Source organism: Vigna unguiculata, chromosome 11 (assembly GCF_037176805.1).
Source record: "Vigna unguiculata cultivar grain cowpea cultivar isolate G323 ecotype 2 chromosome 11, ASM3717680v1, whole genome shotgun sequence".
NCBI lineage: Eukaryota > Viridiplantae > Streptophyta > Magnoliopsida > Fabales > Fabaceae > Vigna > Vigna unguiculata.
Window position 1 is genome coordinate 43,412,250 of NC_140802.1, and position 20,252 is coordinate 43,432,501.

The 20,252-nt window shown below is 32.6% G+C and overlaps 2 protein-coding genes across 2 annotated transcripts; both read right to left on the reverse strand.

Moving 5' to 3' along the window:
* Positions 1-609: 609 nt before the first annotated feature.
* Positions 610-4,904, reverse strand: SKIP16 (SKP1/ASK-interacting protein 16). The gene is made up of 5 exons (XM_028055091.2): positions 4,605-4,904; positions 3,119-3,841; positions 2,499-2,717; positions 1,682-1,788; positions 610-995 (listed from the first exon to the last, which is right to left on the reverse strand). Exons 1-5 carry the CDS (start codon positions 4,806-4,808, stop codon positions 917-919), a joined length of 1,332 nt encoding a protein of 443 aa, XP_027910892.2. The 5' UTR covers positions 4,809-4,904; the 3' UTR covers positions 610-916.
* Positions 4,905-6,314: 1,410 nt separating this feature from the next.
* Positions 6,315-18,368, reverse strand: LOC114168501 (flowering time control protein FPA-like). The gene is made up of 6 exons (XM_028053342.2): positions 17,988-18,368; positions 15,311-15,556; positions 14,860-14,940; positions 13,643-14,658; positions 11,778-13,171; positions 6,315-6,554 (listed from the first exon to the last, which is right to left on the reverse strand). Exons 1-5 carry the CDS (start codon positions 18,258-18,260, stop codon positions 11,788-11,790), a joined length of 3,000 nt encoding a protein of 999 aa, XP_027909143.2. The 5' UTR covers positions 18,261-18,368; the 3' UTR covers positions 6,315-6,554; positions 11,778-11,787.
* Between the last annotated feature and the right edge of the window lie 1,884 nt (positions 18,369-20,252).

The window sequence follows — 20,252 nt, forward strand, 5'->3', positions numbered from 1 at the left end:
TTTAACATCGATTGAAAAATGAATTATTGTAAAGAATATCATCAACATTACATTTTCAAATTCAATAACAATAATAATAAAATAACACATAACTATAAAAAATAAAACCTGGTTCAATTAAAAACCGAACTTGTGTCCAATCTATTTAAATCATAAAATGGGCCTACTGTCAAAAATTCCTGTGAATTCACAACCGTTGAAAAAGGTATTTTCTTATAAAAAAAAAAGTAAAGTATCTGTAATTAAAAATATATATATATATATATATATTTTTACTATTTTCAAATAATATTATTGTACATTGTTAAACTTTGATGCTAAAAACTTGTAAAATATGTAACCTCTAGTTTTTAATATTACACGTTGAGCAAACAGCTTAACCAGTGAATCTTAAACCAACGGTTTGATAAGCACTCATGGAGAATAAATATAATAATACATTATACATCCACTTTGTTTTGTTTTTCTTTTTGGTAGAACTAGAATAATAAAACTTTCACTTTTGAAATCAAAAAGCAGATTGATGAATCTGATTCTCTGACATTCCTTTACTTTAACAACAAACAGTAAATAATATTACATTTCAAAACACCCCACATTTCACACTCCTTCACATCACAATAGATTGTAATTACATTACTAAATATGTATATCATTGAATTGCATACCTACATATACACAGTGAATGGAGGGTAAAAAGTTAACAGATAAAGTCAATAATGCAAGAAATCCAATATAACTACACTAACATTTAAATACAGAAAGATTATATATATAGGGAAATTGTGCAGGTCCAACTCAGAAGAATAAAAACTCAACAACCAAGCTACTCTCACTAAGTAAAATATTGTGCTCAAATGGTATTTAGGAGCTGCATTTGCCATCAGAGATGCTTCATTCCCATTCAGAATCAAAATCAGAAAATATAGTCTGGCAGCTGGAGAGGGAATTGTGCCACTGTAGCTAGAAAAGGGTCTCCTTTTGGGTATGCCAAGCTGAAACCAGAATAAAAACAAAAATGGCTAGCTCACAGACTAAAACAATTGAATTTAATTCCTTTGGTGTCAATTTCAAATGCATGGTTTTGTTGTTTGATGTGAATCAAAGCATAACATGGAAAACTTAACATTTGGATGATGAATGTGGTTGAAGTTGGCAAAGATGAATGTATGCAAATAGTACTAAGCAGAGAAGTAGATGTCATAGTGGATGCTGAAACAACATTGAATACTGACCAGTCTCTATACAGGAAGACACATAACAGACCTCAGTTTTGTGGAGCATTTCATGGTTCTCTACCTCGCTCATCATGCACAGCATACCAATCAATTGGAACATATTCTCTCAAGTTTTATAATTGTAATGATCTCACCCTTTATTCTTTAAAACCACAACTTTAAGAGAGAAATATATTATACTGATAAACATAACTGCAGAAGATCCATTCCCTCACACTCACTTAGACTTTCTGTACTCCCTAAACCACCTCACTTAGACTTTATACATAGAGATAAGTATAAAGTTCATTTGTATTTCATGTACATGAAAAAAAAAAAAGTTTCAACTAAACTTGTTACTTGAAATTTGCTCAAACAATTCAGATATTCCTACATTGTCCAACTAATCATGGATTATCAAATATCTTGTCACAAACAGTAATTACAATAACATAAATGCATACCTGCCAGGTATAAATGTAAAAGAACCTTCAATGGAACCTGATGGCGTTGGTAGAGGTGTGCAACTCTGATAAACAAATTCTTGTCCACCAGGATGCAAAAGTGGATACTGCAGGGAGATTCACAACTCAGTAACTTGACACTTTGACCACATTATTTACCAGATTTATTTGGACTTGAGAAAATGAAGACAATTTTCTTTGTTTTATAAGAAAAATATAGTTTAAAGACTATGAATTATAAACCTTTGTTACTTTTGGAAATGGGAACCACTATAAAGTAAATTACAAGCTTAACTCAGCCAGGCTCGTTGCTTATATGCGCTCAATCAATATATGCAACAAAAATAAAAACAACTAGACTTCGGCCACATATATTCAATCATAGAAAGGCAATGGCATTGGTGCAATTATGCAGTTTTTGAGAAATTCCATAATTGATCCACAACTGAACTGAATTTTCTTGTTGTAAAAATTCAACAAACCAAAATACAGGTGGAACAATTGGATGAGAATCAATTAATTTAGATGAGTGAGACATTGATCAGCTGTTCAATCCAAATTTTGACTCTGATATGTGTAAATCCAAATGAAGTGAATGCACCCAAGGCCTAAGCACTGAAGAGCTACTCACCTCTCACACCTACTATCTCATCCGGAATTTCAAAACTATATGAATTCAATTTCAAAAGATATTTCTCCAGCAGCCAAGACGTGAAATAGTTTAAAATGCATATTTACTAAATATCATTACTTCAATAGAATAAAAATAATTGCACAGAAAAAAAGGAAATTGAGGGAAAATGTTGGGAACTTATACCTGTCCTATAACAGCTTCTCCATTGACATCCGATACAACATCATCATTAGCACGGATGATCCAGCGCCTCCAATGGAGTTGACAAGAGTCGAAGGACATTCCATTAATCAAACATCCTTGAGGTTCAAGGGACAAGCGGATTGAATAAGCAAATAAGTACTTTTCGCTGTCATCTTGAGGATCAATAAACTCAGGGATAACCAATGCAGACGAGCGAACCTTAAGAAAAAAACAACACTGGTAAATCTCCAAGAGAAAATGATATGCTGGAACTAAGAACTACTTACAAAAATTTCAGTAGTGATGAAAATGGCACGTGAACTGGAATATCCCATCCCATGCAACATCAATGAGCAGATGTAATCATTCTCTTACTTGATGCATAAAGACAACAAAAAGAAAAAAGAAGCTCCAGATGCAAACCAAGAAAATCTATCCTGATATATGTTGTAATTATAAATATCCAAAACTCAGGAAGGCATAAGACAATCTGGTTACGATATTTATTCCCTGTAACTACAATATGACTTTGCCAAATACATCAACGAATACAGTGGCAATAATGTTTTCTATGGCATAAGATACAATGTTAATAGAGCAAGCATAATACGGGCTTTTACCTTCACACCATTAGTAACAGCCGTTGAACAAAAAGGGGATTCCTCTGGGAAAAGATTAATGCTTCGGCCATATTCATTTTCACAAAGTTTGATGAAGCCATGTTCTAAACGGCGACCATGTTCTTCTAACCACAGTAGCATGGCATCTTGTTGCTCTTCACCATTTGATTCCTGATGTAAACTTATCAGATCTTGAGGTACACAAGGGATTATGTCTTTTTCAGAACGAAGTTTATTGGTTCCAACATATAGTTGGCCATTGGAACAATTGAGGAAAAACAATTTTCTACGGAGTGTGGACGAAGAAGCCACAAGAACAAACTTGGATGTCCTTAAAAAGTTCAAGTGACGCCAAATTTGCTGAGTTTCTCGGATTATCTGATGCACAGGCAATAGGTAAACATTCACCAAATGATTATAGAAGGAGTAGCCCCCGATTAGACCCAAACAACTTCCAAATGTACTAGCTTCTAGATTTGCTTTTACGATTTCTTGCCCATTATTGAAGCGATAAAGGATCCTCGTAGGAAGTGGCAATTCCACCTTTAACAAATTCTCCAACATCTGAATGTCAGCTTCAGTTGCCCCTTTACAAAGCGTGGCCTCAGCTTCAGGAAAATTATTGGTCAACCAGGTTTTTATCCTATCCCAGCACCTTTTGACACGCTTAACAAGAAACCAAGGATACATTCCAAAAGCTTTTCTCCATGCTTGATAACATTCCTGCGTAACACATAGATAGTCTGATTTCTAGATGTACCAAAAAGATTACTTGAACTTTACCACACACAAGCCATATATCATCAAGAATCTTGAGCAACAGAACATCCATCATCCCCATCATGAAAAAAAGAGAACGATGCCCACTTTACAAACATAAATTTAGCAGATCCAAGAACCGGCAAACAGGAAAGTCAGAAGTTAGTTTCATAAGTAGTGTCCACAAAGCTTGGAACTAGTAAGTACACTAAATCCACAATTTTACTGGTTTAAAAAATATGGTTATCATTGTTTTCATTCTTTAAAATGAGGAAAGCACAGAATGGAGCATGAGTCAGTCTATTCCACCAAAAGAACAGCTAATACAAGACTCTATCATTCTACCCCATCATCACATCCTTGTCAATTCCACACCACACGGCATTAGATATAAACCAAACCACCACAAGATAAACATGTTTTTAACCTCGGAAGCAAGTTCAGTTCACCCTTTTTAGCAATTGGACCAAGTCAACACAACAAAGTCATTTTCCAACACACAAGGAGGAACAACAACAAAGACATCAAAAAGAAACACCCAATGGTGTGCCTGAAATTGAAAGACACACAAACTCGACAAAGAGACAACTTCATCAGTTGACCCTAAAGAGAATCCAACCAATGACAAACAAAGGGGTGTTTTCAATGCATTTTTTTCCACATAAAAATTATCACCCCAAAACATAAAGCTTATGAAAAATGAAAGAAAATTAGAAAAAGGTGCGACCTTGAAGGAAGGGAAAGGGTTCCCAAGATGATCGATGGGTTGGGTCAAAGCGAGTTCATTGAAGCAGAGATTGATCCAAAGAGTGTCATCGGATGCAAAAGACCTAAACCTTTTGCTGGCACAGGCAACTCTGGCAATGTCTTCGGCTTCTAACTTTCTTAGTATTGCGTTAATGGCTAAATCTCCGACCGATTCCAACCCCATGGTTCTGCTTTCTCGATCTTACTCTCTCAACAACAGAATAAATTTGTTCAAAACTAGAAGATTTTAAAAAAATTTATTTCACAGATGCATGCTATTCACATTATAGCTTTATTTTAGTTCATTATCTTCGAAGTATTGGAATGGTGAGAAATTTATTTATTTTTATTATTTTTTATAAATTTTACATAAACTATTAAACAATAATTAAATAATTGACATATTTTTATTATTAATAAATTTATGAATTTGTATATTACCTTTCGAACATTATTATCTCGTTTTTTTTTTTTAATTTGAATTTGTGAGTTTTTATATATCTTTTAATAATATAAATTATTTCAATGTCAGAAATATATTTACCAATTCATTTAAAGAAATACATATTGACTATATTAATTTAATTTTTTTTATTTTTATCACCAAATAATGTTTTCATCGTTAAATAACTTAAACTGTTATTAATTTTAAATCACAAGATTTAATTGCAAAAAACAAAATCACATTCTAAACAAATACGAGATTATTAAAACATAAAAAATTATATCATGTCTCTTTTGTGACTATATCATTTATACATTACATCATTAACTAAATAAATTTATTAAAATCATTGGTATATGTAATAAGCTTGGAAAATTTTCATAATTTTTGTTAAATTATTAATTTCTCATTTAACAATATCTTTTATTTTTATGTTAAATACCTATTTATTATTTGAAAAAAAATAATTTCATATATATATGTGTATATTATTTTATATTTTATATAGTTAAATTGATAAATAGATTTACTTATAAATATAACCAAGTCGTTAATTTAAGTTCTTAATTTCTGTTATCAATTAGCTTAACATTTTTTAATAAAATCTCAATATTAACCATACTTAATGATTTATTTAAATTATTAAAAATAATTTTAAATTTTATCAATGTTTTCTTATTAATTTTTAATTTTAAAAATATTTTAAAAATATTTTTAATTAATAACTAATTTAATTAAAAGAATTATGTGTTAAAGAATAAAAGCTCTTTGAAATGATAAAAGTGCAGGGTTAAATTCGCCTTTTAGACAAATTCGTTGCAGAGATTTTATGGGATAATTTGGATAGAGAAAAATAGATTCGACATAAATTGCTTTTCTTTGTTTTTCGTAACAAGAAAAAACAAGGAGCCTACAAACATTTCCTGAGGCAAATATCACTATCAAATTATATCAAGTTGGAAACGATACATAACTTAAATACCTAAATTGAAGAATCTGATGTAGTGTTGGTGGAACCTATTTTTTTGTATTCCAGTGTTCATCTTCAATTCTGTCTCTCCAAGTTATGGATGAAGAAAACAACAGGATAAGAATAAAAAAATTATTTTATTACATTAGTCAATTAAATAATATTGCATCAATTGAGACATAGCATTGGTGTCATAAAAAACGAAACAATGTAATATACGCACAATATAAGTGTGATAAAAAACGAAACAATGTTGTAAAAGGAGCAGAGTGGAATGCAAATGATCTCACACGAGGAGAAGTTAGCTTAAAGAACAGTTGGAACGATATGTGAGATGAAAATTGTTATGTACATTGAACAGTATTATCAATAAAAACCAATCTTACACCTTGGTAGTTTGTAGGGTAAAAAAAGTTAGAAGGAAAGAGTAAGTTGGCTAAACAATAAATGATTAAATAGAAATTGCTGTTGAACAATCGTCAAGTCTGGGTCACCTTCACAAGCAGGACCATTACCTACGCGTCAATAAAGATAGGGAAAAAACGATACGATTAGGATACACTCACTTGCCAAAACCCATTAACAATTGGTAATAATCTCATCGTTACGCATAAAAACATTGAGTCAACATTTTTTACAACAGAGAAGCTACATAATTATTTGTATGGGGTATACAAGTACGATGAAAAGAAGATAAAAATCATTGCTAATCGAATGTAACCTTTTTATTAAGGATCACCTACAGTTTTAAAAGAACTACAAGCTTATGTGCAATTTTAAATCAAGGTTCAGATTTTCCAACTTGCATTACATTTTATAACTTTATAAGGTAATATGTAAAATTTAATTTTAATGGATGCGAATCATGCAGTTGATTCAACTGCAGAGAAGAACCTAGTGAAGTGATAACCTAACCAAGGAGAAAATCGCAGTGCTACGGAGTACGAAATGACGAGAAAAACTAAACGAAAGTATATATCAAAATTTGAAGACTAAACCACGAAAGGAATCGAATGCTCTTCAGTACCTAAATGGATCGCTTCGAACTATTTATTAGTGACATACCAACAATACGATAGCATAAGAAAAAAGCAGAATCTCTACGGATATGATATATACCAAGGAATTCTTGGGATTCAGAATTCTCCTCAAATAATTTTACGCATTAATGGGTGAATACCCTGAGATGTAGCACTCAACACTCGCCGGCTATTAACTATTAGCATCACCCTCCTTTGAGCAATAAACCAATCATTAATCAGCACTATAGACAGAAAAAACTTTTTAACAGAGAGAATACTCCAGTGTTAAAAAATAATTCTAATGTTCTTGGTATTCTATTAGCAAGTACCTTCCTCAAAAACACATTCAAAATAACACATTTTCTTATCACAACGCTGGCTAATACTCAGCAAGAAGCCATTGGAACTGAATAAAGAAATGTAAGGAGGTATTGTCATTTTATATATAATCTATATTGCCAAACTCTTTATTTATCAGATTTAACCAGAGTAAATTAGAAAAGGTCTGATGTTTTCACAAGAAATGCATAATCAATGCCCAGTATATGAAGCAGTTTTAATAAACTAAATGTGTATTTATCACTCAAATTTGTTTCAAGGTAGTTGTTGATAGTTTACCATTAGTTCCATCTTGTTGCATTTTCACCTTCATATATTTTTAATGGACTTCCAACTAACAGAAAGTCCATGTGCTCTGGCTTTGTTCTTTTATTTCCACGTATACTAAAATGAAACCACCACGATTGATAGAACATTCATAAGAATGCATACAATTTAGTGTTTATTAACCCTCTAACGAAAATAAAGGTTCTGACGCCTCACCATGGTATTCATTACACCTTTTCCTAAGTATAGATGCTACTCTTACTTCGAGAAGTTGACCTTCATATTAGGAAGTAAATGGTTGAGTTTAGCACTTGCCACGTATGCTAATTGCAAGAGACTGACCACATTAATAGTTGCCCTTAAATTTAAATAGTGCAGGTAGGATTTGAAGTTTTAGGTCCAAATTTTCATATAACCAAGTTGGTGACCAATTAGGATACAATCAAAGTTCCTATAAATTTCAATCCGTGTCGAGTTCTTGAGGTCATTATTATATCTCTCGTCCCTAAGCCGAACTTGTAATTTCTGTATCCCATAGACAGGAGGAAATAGGGAAAATTAGTGCAAAACCACAATTGACAGTGGCACCAAATTTGTTGATTTGATATACTAATCTTATTTAAGGTTAGCTAGGAAAGTATTAGACAAATTTAACTCTAAATGTACACATTTAATTTGAAGTGTTTTCATATGTGCAGAAACACCTTCAAGATTCTTACACGGTGGGAGTTAACACCTCAGAAGTCTCATTAAGTTATAGGGTGATTGAATTTTGAATGAAACATGGGGAAAAAAATGGAAAACCACAATTGACATGTGGTACGAAAATTGTTGATTCTGGTAAACAAGTTAACTCAAAATTTACAAATGTAATCAGAAAATATCTTCTCATTATCTTTAGAAGCACATTCAAGATTCTTTACAGAGTGGAAATTACACACCTCACAAGTCACCATAAAATAAGTTCAAGTGACTGAATTTCTAACCCTAAAAAAACTACCTTTTTCAAGGTGAAAAAAGAAGAGAAGAAAGATCAAAGCCTACAGCTAAAAATAATGGATACAAAACTCAGAAGAAAATAAGCTATTATCACTAAGTTTTTAAGTCATATTATTAGTATATAACAGTCAACCAAACTGTCAAGTCCACTACTGAGATAACGAAAACAGAAGAATAAGACATGTATTAGACAGAAAACAAAAACAGTAATATACAACAGGTATCACTACAGAATTAATCTACAGATATCTGAAATGGGTCAGTTGATGACACGGTGATACCAAGTAATGAAGAAAAATCGATGTGGAGAGTTATACTAAAATGATACTCCCCCCAATCTAATATAAGCCGAAAATAAAAATCTTGGATGATCTTTCAAATACAAACAAATCTTTATCACTGAAATTTAGTTAGGGTCTAATTTCGAATGACTCTATTATTCTTGATATCTATTTCCAATGAAAAGTAACCAAAGAAGAATATTTATTTTTTAAATGAAATGAAATTAGCGCAATTAAATGTTACTAACTTTCCTAATTAGTTCGAATAAGTTTTTTTAGTTGTATTTGAGACTGAAGGGAGAAATAAACAACTTATTTATACACAATGACCAAATAACCACAATATTAACTCCAGTATAACAGATGATCCTCCCTGTTATCAATGATGACTAAACTGCTATAGAAAACCAGCTATGGGTACCCTAAATATCATTTAACCACCACTGAAGACAAAGTGAAAAGTTATTGTACCAACCAGGGAATTCTTCAAATCCTAATAATAGACCAATTGTGAACATTTAAAGAGAGGGGAAAAGGAAACGTAGGAGGAAATGTGAATGTTGGGCCTGAGGAACAAGGATAGTGGGTATATTTGGAAAAAATAGATGGGCGTCAATGACCAGGAGGAAGGATTATCAGGCAAGGAAGAAATGACAACTGGCAAAGACGAGTTGAGGGACTTCCCAGAATCATACGATGTGTGTGTATATATATATATATATATATATATATATATATATTTATTTATTAAATTGGATTAAGAATAAGTCGGATAGAAAAGTCTATTTTTAGGTAGAGAAAAGGCAGAAGAAAAACTTATATACAGACTAACTTAAAGTTTATGAGTGCTTCCACATTTTATCAATATTATTTAGATAAATTATATTTAATAGCTTTAATTTAGCTAATTCTCTTTCATAATGTTAAAAAAAAGTATTCTTTAGATTTTCATATTCTATATTCTAATAAAATTTTGATTCTAAAATCAAATAAAAAAAAGTTTTTTTAATTATTTTAGAGAACGATTTGGGAGACATTTAAGGGATTATTTCAAATAGAAATAAAGAAGAGTATAAGTATGCAAATGAATCTGTCTTGATTTTTTTTTATGAAATCCTTAAGGAAATGATAAAAGAGAAATCTTATTATTAGTAACATTCATTGACTTATAACTTCCTATAATTTTTTTATGTTTAATGTTTTATGATTTTAATATATATATATATATATATATATATATATATAAAATATGTATGTATGGATATAAGAAGTGACGAAATGACTGAGCATGGGTGTGAACTGGAAATTGTGTAGATTTTGCATTAAGGAGTAATTCCCATATCAGCCGGACGCACTCTCAATAGTGAGAGTATCATTTTATTCTTCATTTCCACAAGGACTCTCTAGCCATTTAATATTTCATTTGCATGTGCCAAGGATTACTTTTTGAAGTTTTATCAGATAGAGAATCACTTGGTATTACCTGTCAATTCTGTTTACTGCCTTATACTTTACATATAAAATATCAATCCTATGTTCAGCCCAAAATTCAAATCACGAGTCTTCCTAACATACCTAGAAGAAAACTTTCCAGCAGTTAGTCTGATGACTATGAAGCAATCAAAGGAAATATCTTAGTCGATGAGGGAAAGGAACAAGAACTTAGGAAGCAACATTGCGATGAGGGAAAGGAAGAAGAACTTAGGAAGCAACATTGACAGTTTACCTTGTAATATCCCGGCATGCAGCAGAAAACAAGAGAAATCAACAGAGCTTGAAGTAGTTTAATGACAAAAACTAGCAGCTCAATAAAATCGTAATCCCATTATGGTCACCACCAAAGATATGATACTACTGAATTTACAAGATGTTGTACCACGATTTGGCAGGAATGGTTGAGGCACATATAAAACAATAACTAGAAAGGGCTAAAACAGAGCGACAAGTGAAAAGGAATTGAGGTAAGCCAGCCCATGGCTGTGCAATGTACAGGAGATTACTAATATCACAATAAGATAAGGTGAAAACATGCGGACACTTAAAGCTAGTGATACAGAAGGGAAATGCCAAATCAGGTAGTACAGCCAGGAGAAGAATAGGGAGAGAAATGGTGAAACAGGCAGATGGCTTGGAAACCAAAGAATCTAAAAATAAGGTAATGGAGTGTTTACTCAAGCACACAGTAAAGAATACATAGATTTTTTAGAATGTTGTAATACTTTTCAAGAAAAATCATGGAACTCTGACAGTATGACAATTTGTAAAAAAGTTCAGAACAAAGAAAAGGCTTAAGGGATAATGAATGAATAACCCAAATCTCAATTTACAATAGGACTAAACAGGACCAAACAAATACAAAGGATTTTTTAAACAAGCAAATTAGTTTGACCTATTTGGAAATGACATCATTAAGATCACCTACCTGAAATCCCAAATTATCTAAGAAAAACGACTTACAGCCTTGCACAATTGCACTTGCTCTTCTAATGCCTAAAACAGAAAACCTAACCAGTTCCAGGATACTCCCCATAAAAGTTTGGACATAATTTCAACCACATAATTGGTTCCAAGGGCTTATTATATCCTTGTAAATTAATACGCTCATGACTTCCATATTTACTCTTCGATGATTTCAAGGATTTCAGGTGTACCACCTACAGCTCATTTGCAATGGCAACCAAGGTATGCAACCAGAGTATCACGTAGAATATACCATCACATCAATGACATAAAAGTACTTGGAAATAGAAAACCATATATATGGACAGAAACTGAATGGGTGAATTAAAACACTCAACCTAGATCATATATTAAGAAAGAAATTACTTACAGGAAGCATCTCATTGTTGAATTCCTGGTCCATGACCTCCTGGGGCTTGTTGTTGCTTTTGTTGTATTTGGAGAAGAAGATTGGCAGCAAACTGTAATGTTGACTGGTATCTCTGGTTCTTATCAGCCTCCTCTGGGGTGCCTTGACCGACTCCAAAAACAGAAAGTTGCTGATTTGGGGTGTCTGAGTTTACTTGGTCTACTGTATATGGCATGGGAGTCTGCTGCTGTGAAGAATTAGCACCACTAACTTGATTAGTTAAGGCAATAGAATTATTAGGTTGCTGGAAAGACGGTGGATTGTTATTAGGTTGCTGGAATGCCTGAGAATTGTATAAGACAGAGGCATCTGTTCCCTGCACAATTCCAAAGCCTTTCGGATTACTTGGGGAGACTTCAACTTGATAATGCTGACTGCCATGAGGAGATGCAGCTACTTGTCCGCTTTGAGTGGGCATCATGAAATTAGGCATGTGTCTGGATGAAACGGCACTTTGCTGATGCATGCTGGCTGCAGTGTCTTGGATGTGAGAACTGCTAGAGACCACTTGAGCAGGATTGCCAGCTGGAGCAGATGCTGGTGGATATGGCTGATAGTGAGCATTGTGAACGCTATACATACTTCTCAACTGTTGAGGAGGATGAGTGGTTTGATCAGCACTTTGACTGTCCTGTTTCCATATATAGGATTGATTTCCATCATTTGGTGCCACAGGAGGAAAAGGAGGCTTCATGGTCGAGGAACCTACTCCAGGCTTGGCACCATCGGTGGCAGATGATGGTGTAGTCGAAGGGAGAAAAGATGCTAAAGTTGCAATCAGCTCAGGAGTTAATGCAACTCCTGCTTGGGACCCAGCAATAGCATTATTAGGAGCATAATCTGGAGGCACAGAATGAACTGAAGGAGGCCCTCCTGTAGGCGGGTAGGCTGGTTTACTAGGAAGCTTAGAATCCTCACGCAATTGTCTGTTATAATCCATTGACGCAACCTGTTCCTCTTTGATAGGAATCAAACCATATTCAGTATGTGAAGGAGGAATTTGCTGCATAAACTGACTTGTCGGTACAGGCAAGTTCGATGCTTGTTGCATAGGTGCACCACTTGCCACTTGAGGAAACTTCAGAACTACACCATAGAGTCGCTCAGGTCCACTGACTTTCAAAACTCTAGTGAGAAAATCAGAAGGAGGCACCAAGAACAATGTGGTGTTATCAACAAATTTGGCAACACCAGCACGATTTTTTGCACTGAGATAGCGAAGGAATTCAGTATATGATGCAAAATCATCTTCACTATCAGGCAGAAAGAAAACAATATCAAAACCAATTGCATCAGCATAATGTTTAGTGAGTATATCCAATCCCGTCCTAGCTGAGCAATCAATAACATCAGGACTGCATCAAAAGAAAAAGCAAACTTGAATTACAACATTAAAACAGTAACCTTAAAAGAATATATACAATACATTTCTACCATTAAGACAAATTTGGAATTTTCAAGGAACATACATCCAAAAACTAAGTCCAACTGGTTTGTGTTAAGAAAATAAAATGACCAAGCCAGTTAGCATCTTTTACCTCCAATATACTAAAAAACATTAAGTTTAAGATTTTTTCCATAAAAAACCATAAAACAAATAAGCACACCATTTGCCCTGATGACAAACCAGTAAAATTCATAAAACCTACATTGCCTGCAGAAAAGAAACAACACATATAGGGAAGAGAATCTCTTATATGTGGACTTTGGTAGCTATGAGAAGAACGTAAATGCAAGATAAGTCAACAGAAAAGAACAGATTTCAAGAACTATTCCAAATATGTAAACTTTTAATTAAGATTAGAGACGGATAAGACTATACTCACAGCTCAGTCCCAACCCCTTTCCCAATTGGTACACATCTAGCCCGACAAACAGGAGTTCCACCTTTTGCAATGATTCCACGCCAAATATGATCATTATCAGGTTGGACCATACCATGTACTCCAGCTATAATCCTTGAGTTCAATGGACCAAGGTGATTTTTTCCTTGAATGTTTGCAAATGGACCAGAACCACCTCCATCAATTGATGGATCTGTCCCATAAGATTGCTCCAGAGCTAACCCACGATCATCTATATTCCTCAATGGAAATGGGGCTTCGTCAACAGGTAAAGGTCCATCAATCCTTGAACGTTTCGAATCTCTAGGAAAATGGTTTATGTCAAGTACATCCCATGCACCGGTGGTTGATCTTGTAGGATGCCTAGCACCTGGTGCAGGAGAAGAAAGCATACCTGGTGCAGGAGGAGATGGCCTTTTCCAGTTTGGAGCCATGTTACTCTTGGAGCTACCATCCTGAAATTTGTGGAGGGCATTAATCTCATTAAACTCAGGGCCAGAAATAACAGAGTCAACACCGCTGTGGGGACCAAAAGGTCGCAATGGTACATTTGGACCCATAACACCAGTAGGTGGTAATTGACCAGTAAAATTATTTGGAACCATTGGACGATTATGGCCAAAAGCATCTATTTGTAATTGTCGGAATGGATTCTCATTCAGCAATACCTCAGGCCTAGGTCCATTACTTCCAGCAAAAAAGCCAGGATAATCACTGCCATGTACTAGGTCATTGCTGGAATACATAATTGTTATTCGAGGATCATTAAAAAGGCGCCCTTGAAGGCCCTCTTTAGCACGTCGGGCTTCATCAACACTTCTAAACTCTACAGTAGAATAATTCCTCAAGGGAAAACTCTTGATTCTCTCAATTTCACCAAATAAAATCATAGCATTGTGGAGCATTTGTTCATCAATCTGAACAGCAGGAGGATAACCAATCCATAAAACATTACTTGGTTGACCATCGCCTTTCCTCCCCATTGGAGCCTGTGAATGCTGTTGACAGGAGAGAAGTATTTATAAGAAGAACTGACTGAGTTCAAGACACAAGGTATGCAGAAAACATTGAGCTTGCCTATGTTAATAATGCCCAGTCTTCCCAAAACAAAAATGTTACATCCAACAAGACAGATGAGCAAGAACTATACAAAAAAAATGACAGACTTGCAATTAGATTCACATTGCAAGGACCCTCACCAGCGGTCTTTTCTGTCCAGAATAAGCATCACTAGGTCCCAAGCTTTTTCCTTGAAACTGCCCATAATCAAGCAACTGATCCTACAGCAATCATCAAATGAAACATTAACTACATCAAAGTAACATGTAAACAGAAAAAGCTACACAAAATGGAAATAACCCAATCCACCAATTCTAGAATAAAAGCATTCATACACAAACGTTTGACTCAATCAGACAAATAACAGTTCCAAGTGAAAAAACCATTACAAAAGGTTTAGTACATAGGAATTATTTATCAATGCAAGAATAAAATCCAAGAAGTGTCATTTTCAAATAAAATAATCACTCCCCACTAACTTAATTGTATTTACTCTAGAAGTACCAACATGAGGCATCAGGATCAGAGTGTACTAATAGGTTATTGAATAATAAAAGGAAAAGGAAGAACAACATATAAAAATACACTTACCCTTTTTATAGTTTGGGATCGAAGGAAGTCAACACGAATATGCTCCCCACCTATTCTTTTCCCATTCATTATTTTCATGGCCTGAGAAGCATCTTCCAAATTGAAAAATTCAACACATGCCGTATTTCGGTCTCTGTAGAATTTAAAATCCTCAATTTTACCAATTTTACGAAATTCAGCTTCCAAATCTTCCTTTGTAACAGCTGGGCTAATACCACCCACCCAAAGCTGTTTGCATGCCTTTGCCTGAGAACATTTTTTGGCCATTTAAACAAACACTATAAAAATACAGATTACACCATCCACATACAGATATTAACAAAAGAAACAAGCATGTTAAGATTTAAATAGTTGATTGATATTATTGAAAGCATACTGCCCTTTTGCTTCAAAACATTCAAAGAAGAAGCTGGTAATGACGAGAAAATAAAAATAAAAATTTAATGTTTGTCTATGCCACTTTGAAACATAACATATAACATCCAACGGTAGGAACTAAAATGTGAACTCAACTACATTATTTTCTTTATCATGTAAGGCGATACCACAACTTGGGTATATCTATATGAAAAAATTGTCTTTCATTAATTATATTGCTAAATTGCTAGTTGAATGTTATGTATAGGTAAATAAATTGAACTAATCATGATAAAAGACTATTAAACTATCAATTCAGAATATTTATCCACTCATCACCTATCCTTTTGCACTTTTTATTTCATACATGATTCTGATCTTCTCCAGATTTTAATTTTTCAAAATCTTAAAATAGGAGAAACTTAGGAACTGGACATCCTTGTCTGTATCGTATGTTTCATTTCATCAATCCCTCTCTTTAAATAGAGTAGTGGAATTCTGAGTTCTTATCTTGGATTTGTTTTAAAAATTAATTTAAAAATCTTGTTATCGGCTCCCCGCCCAATTTTAAACTAGAGAGAAATGTCTTCCAGGAAGCCATGTTTAGAAGTTTAACGCTGGACTGTATTCTTTTATTTAAACAAGTCTTAATACTACAGAGAGCGTCCATCACAAGTAAATATCGGGTTGCGGTTTGGACTATCTATTAGTATATTATATACCAAACACCCTAGACACGAACCAAATACTAAAACACAATTACTGTTCATACTACTATTGAACCAGTGTTGCTTTAATTTTATTTGCCTTACTTTCTTTTTTATGTAAATTACGTTATTTGAAGGGCTAGCATTGTTTTAGAAGTAGGGCAGAACAATATAAAGCTGTTTAATGATTGTATTTCGCAGTTACGTAAGTTTCTATTCGAATAATGCTTGGTACGAGTGTACTCCAAAATAATACTAAAACCAGGGTGATTAATTGGAGAAAATCAAAGTAACGCATTTTCACATACCTCAAAAAAATAAAATCATTCCTCTATTTCGTCCACTGAGTTTTTTCTAAATCTAACATCAGATATGTTGTAATTCAGATACATCAAAAGGCACTATTTCCAATTGTCCACTCATCCAGTTACATCTCTTGGGACCTCAAGAAACACCCCATCCTGTTGGCTACACAGTGGTTATTAATAAAAAAAATTGTATTTCCTAACTGGTAGATTGAAAGACTTATTTAAACTCAACCTCTGGGTTTTAGCCATTCGCGCTGCTACTTTGGAGCTTCAATTTTCAAGGCATTCAGGAGTTTCAGGACAAGAAAAAAAAAACTCAGTTCATACGCATTATGCTGTGTTTACTATCAAGATGTACCTGAGTAGCCAATTCTGACTTTTAGCGAGGGTGCATTTACTATATTGTTGCTGTTTACAAAGAAATATAGTCGCATTGAAATCAATTTCGGCACACTTCTAAAGGTCAATATAATATACGTTCAAAACTAATCATTAGATGACAAAATTAGTTACATATCAGCTCATGTAAAGCACTATTCTACAACACTGTCACTTTGAGTGATGCTTTGTTGTATAAATTGGGTCATGTTTACATAACATTATAACATTTTTTATCTTCGTTTAAGAATTATGTAGATCTGAGTGACTAGGACAAACGAAACACAGAACAAGCTTTCAGATCCCCTCTGTTATGTCAAGAATTAATCAACAGAACAAGAGTTATATGTCACCAGACTCCAACCAAATTTTCACTGATCATGATTCCGGAATCAAATGTTCAACCCTTAAATTTAAACAACTTTAATTATTTTACTGTTAAACATTACAAATTTGTGTCTCAAACTAATCACCACCACGACTACTTATTTCGTCCAATGTAAAATCCAAGCACTGCACAATTTTATACTATTTCTACGTTGTTGATCTCATAATTTTTCATATCGAGTATCACGTTCAGTTTCACCTATTTCTACGTAACGTACATGGTTATTACACTAAATTTTAATTCAAATTTGCCTTCAGAAACAATTTCACAAAATTAATCCTATCCAAAATCACTTTTGCAGAGTAAGGTGACCTAAACACACGAAAATTATTGAATTAGGGATTTGGATTTTGTTCATGCATTTCGAGCGATTCCGTGAAACAAATGGCAACGACGAGGGGGAACAATACAAATAACAAAAACCTAGAATGCAAAAATAACAAAAATACTAATAATAAGAATATATTAGTTGAAACAAAATCAATAATTCGAATACAGGAACTGTGAGAGCAAATGAAAGCAAAAAGATGAAGACAAACCGGTCTGGCAAACTCAATCTTCAAGGAACTGCCGCGGAGAGAGGTTCCTTGGAGAGCGTTTTTTGCGGCTTTGGCGTCTTCGACGCGCTTGAAGTATATGAAGGCATAACTGCGAGCGGAATAAGTAGTTACGCTATCGAGCGCACCGTATTTGGCGAAAAGTTCCATGAGATCGGCGTCAGTGACGTCCGGCGCCAGATTCCCCACCCACAGGTTGTTCGAAGGGCTCGCCAACTCGTCGGAGTCCCTCATTGGTTTCGCTGGAAGTGGCATTGGAACCAATAGCTTCAATTCAAATGCAAGAAACCTTAGAGAAAAAAGATGAGAATGTGTTTGAGAGAAACCCTAGAAATAAGTAGAAGAGAAATCGAACACTCTTATGGAAAGATAAAGGTTACAAACATTCAAAAAAAAAAAAAAAAATATATATATATATATATATATATATATATAGATATATTTTAGTTGCCTAGGTAAACCCAGAATATTCACCTTCCATTTCTCCACTATATATTATAATCTCTGCACCTTCTTTTAAAATATTTTATATTTATATATAATAATATAACGGTAGATAATTTCTTTTTCTGTATTTACATTTTATAATACTAATTTTATTTTTAATTATTTTAAAAATTAATTATTTTATAAATAATTTATTTGTAATCGTTATTCTAAATTTTTTTTTTCTTAAATCATTATTTTAAAACTTTTTTTTATATTTTTAATTTTATATTTAATAACTATTTTAAAAATTAATTATATATTTATTATTAATTTAAATTTAAATTTCTTAAAAGTTAAAAAATAATAATGTCAGTATGTTCGTTTGTATATATAATTATAGTTAAGGTTTTTTTTTCAAACTAATTTAATTTTTTTTAACTTGGTTCTTTTTCAAAATTTAATTTAAATTAACAACTTTAATTTAAAAGCAATATAAATAAAGTCTAGCATTCAATTTAGAAAACAATCTGTCAAATATCCATGTCAATTATCAGTTGACTAAATCATCAAATAACAATGCACAATTTTAGAAGAATAAAAATAATCTTTTAACAGGTATTGGAAAATACTAACGAAATTTCATGATTTTATTGGATATTTAATATAATGGAACTTAAATCGAGAGGTGCACTTGCTAATATATTACAATATATATATATATATATATATATATATATATATATATATATATATATATATATTAACCTCAAGAAAGTGTATTTGTTTTGTACTCAAATCTTAATTCATTTAATATGATATGTGAAAGTTTCATAACAAAATTCTAAAGATTGAATTACTTTATCTATCATATTATATCTAACAATATTGTAACTTACTTTAGTGTTCAATGACTCTGTGAAGATAAGACAAGTTTCTATAATATGAAATTCTATTTTGAAGTTATCCTAAATTGTTGACATAATTTTGTTTTTTGTTTTTATTTTAAATGATTTTCAAAATTGAAATAAATGTTTTGTGCGAGTCTTAAATTAAGACCCCTTTCTTGATACTAATTCTATAATTATGTGATTTTCTATTTTAAAGGATATTATCAAAATTTAAATGTCACATTATTTTTTAATTACACACGTAATCGTGAAGTCCTTTAAAATATTAAAATAATTTAAAATGGTTAAATATGTTTTTGGTCGCTCAAGTTTTAGTGAAATTTAGAATTAGTTTCTCTTCAAAAATGTTGACTAATTTAGTCTTTCATTTTTTGAAATGTGTAAATTTAGTCCTTCTAACCCAATTTTGTTAAGTTTATTTGACATTTCAAACACGTTTTACGATAATATTTGAGTTAACATTTGAGTGAAAATGTGTCACGGTATAAACAATTCAAATATTATCATGAAATGCGCTTGAAACGACAGATAAACTTGACAAAATTTGGTTAAAAGAACTAAACCATGCATTTCTAAAGATAAATGACTAAATTGGTTAAAAGTTTCGAAGAGAGACTAATTCCAAATTTTACTAAAACTTGAGGGACCAAAAACATATTTAACCCTAATTTAATATATATATATATATATATATATATATATATATATATATATATATATATATATATATATATATATATATATATATATATCAAAAACAACTTCTCAAAGTGTAAACACATTTTTTTTCACACATATTATGTTCACATTCATCATTTTCATTTGATTTCTCATTTTCACTTCATTTTTTTTTGTGATCATAAGTAGAGTTTGATCACCGTAGTGCCGTCTTTGAGTGATAGTATGATGG

What these genes read in the sequence shown, in the direction of transcription:
- LOC114168501 (XM_028053342.2), bottom strand. Translation starts at nt 18,260, where the DNA reads ATGCCACTTCCAGCGAAACCAATGAGGGACTCCGACGAGTTGGCGAGC. An exon ending in CTGGACAGAAAAGACCGCTG is followed by an intron (nt 14,659 to 14,859) that starts GTGAGGGTCCTT and finishes TCCTGTCAACAG; the next exon opens with CATTCACAGGCTCCAATGGG. An exon ending in AAAGGGGTTGGGACTGAGCT is followed by an intron (nt 13,172 to 13,642) that starts GTGAGTATAGTC and finishes CTTTTGATGCAG; the next exon opens with TCCTGATGTTATTGATTGCT.
- SKIP16 (XM_028055091.2), bottom strand. Translation starts at nt 4,808, where the DNA reads ATGGGGTTGGAATCGGTCGGAGATTTAGCCATTAACGCAATACTAAGA. An exon ending in ACCCTTTCCCTTCCTTCAAG is followed by an intron (nt 3,842 to 4,604) that starts GTCGCACCTTTT and finishes TGTGTTACGCAG; the next exon opens with GAATGTTATCAAGCATGGAG. An exon ending in TTTACATTTATACCTGGCAG is followed by an intron (nt 996 to 1,681) that starts GTATGCATTTAT and finishes TTCTGGTTTCAG; the next exon opens with CTTGGCATACCCAAAAGGAG.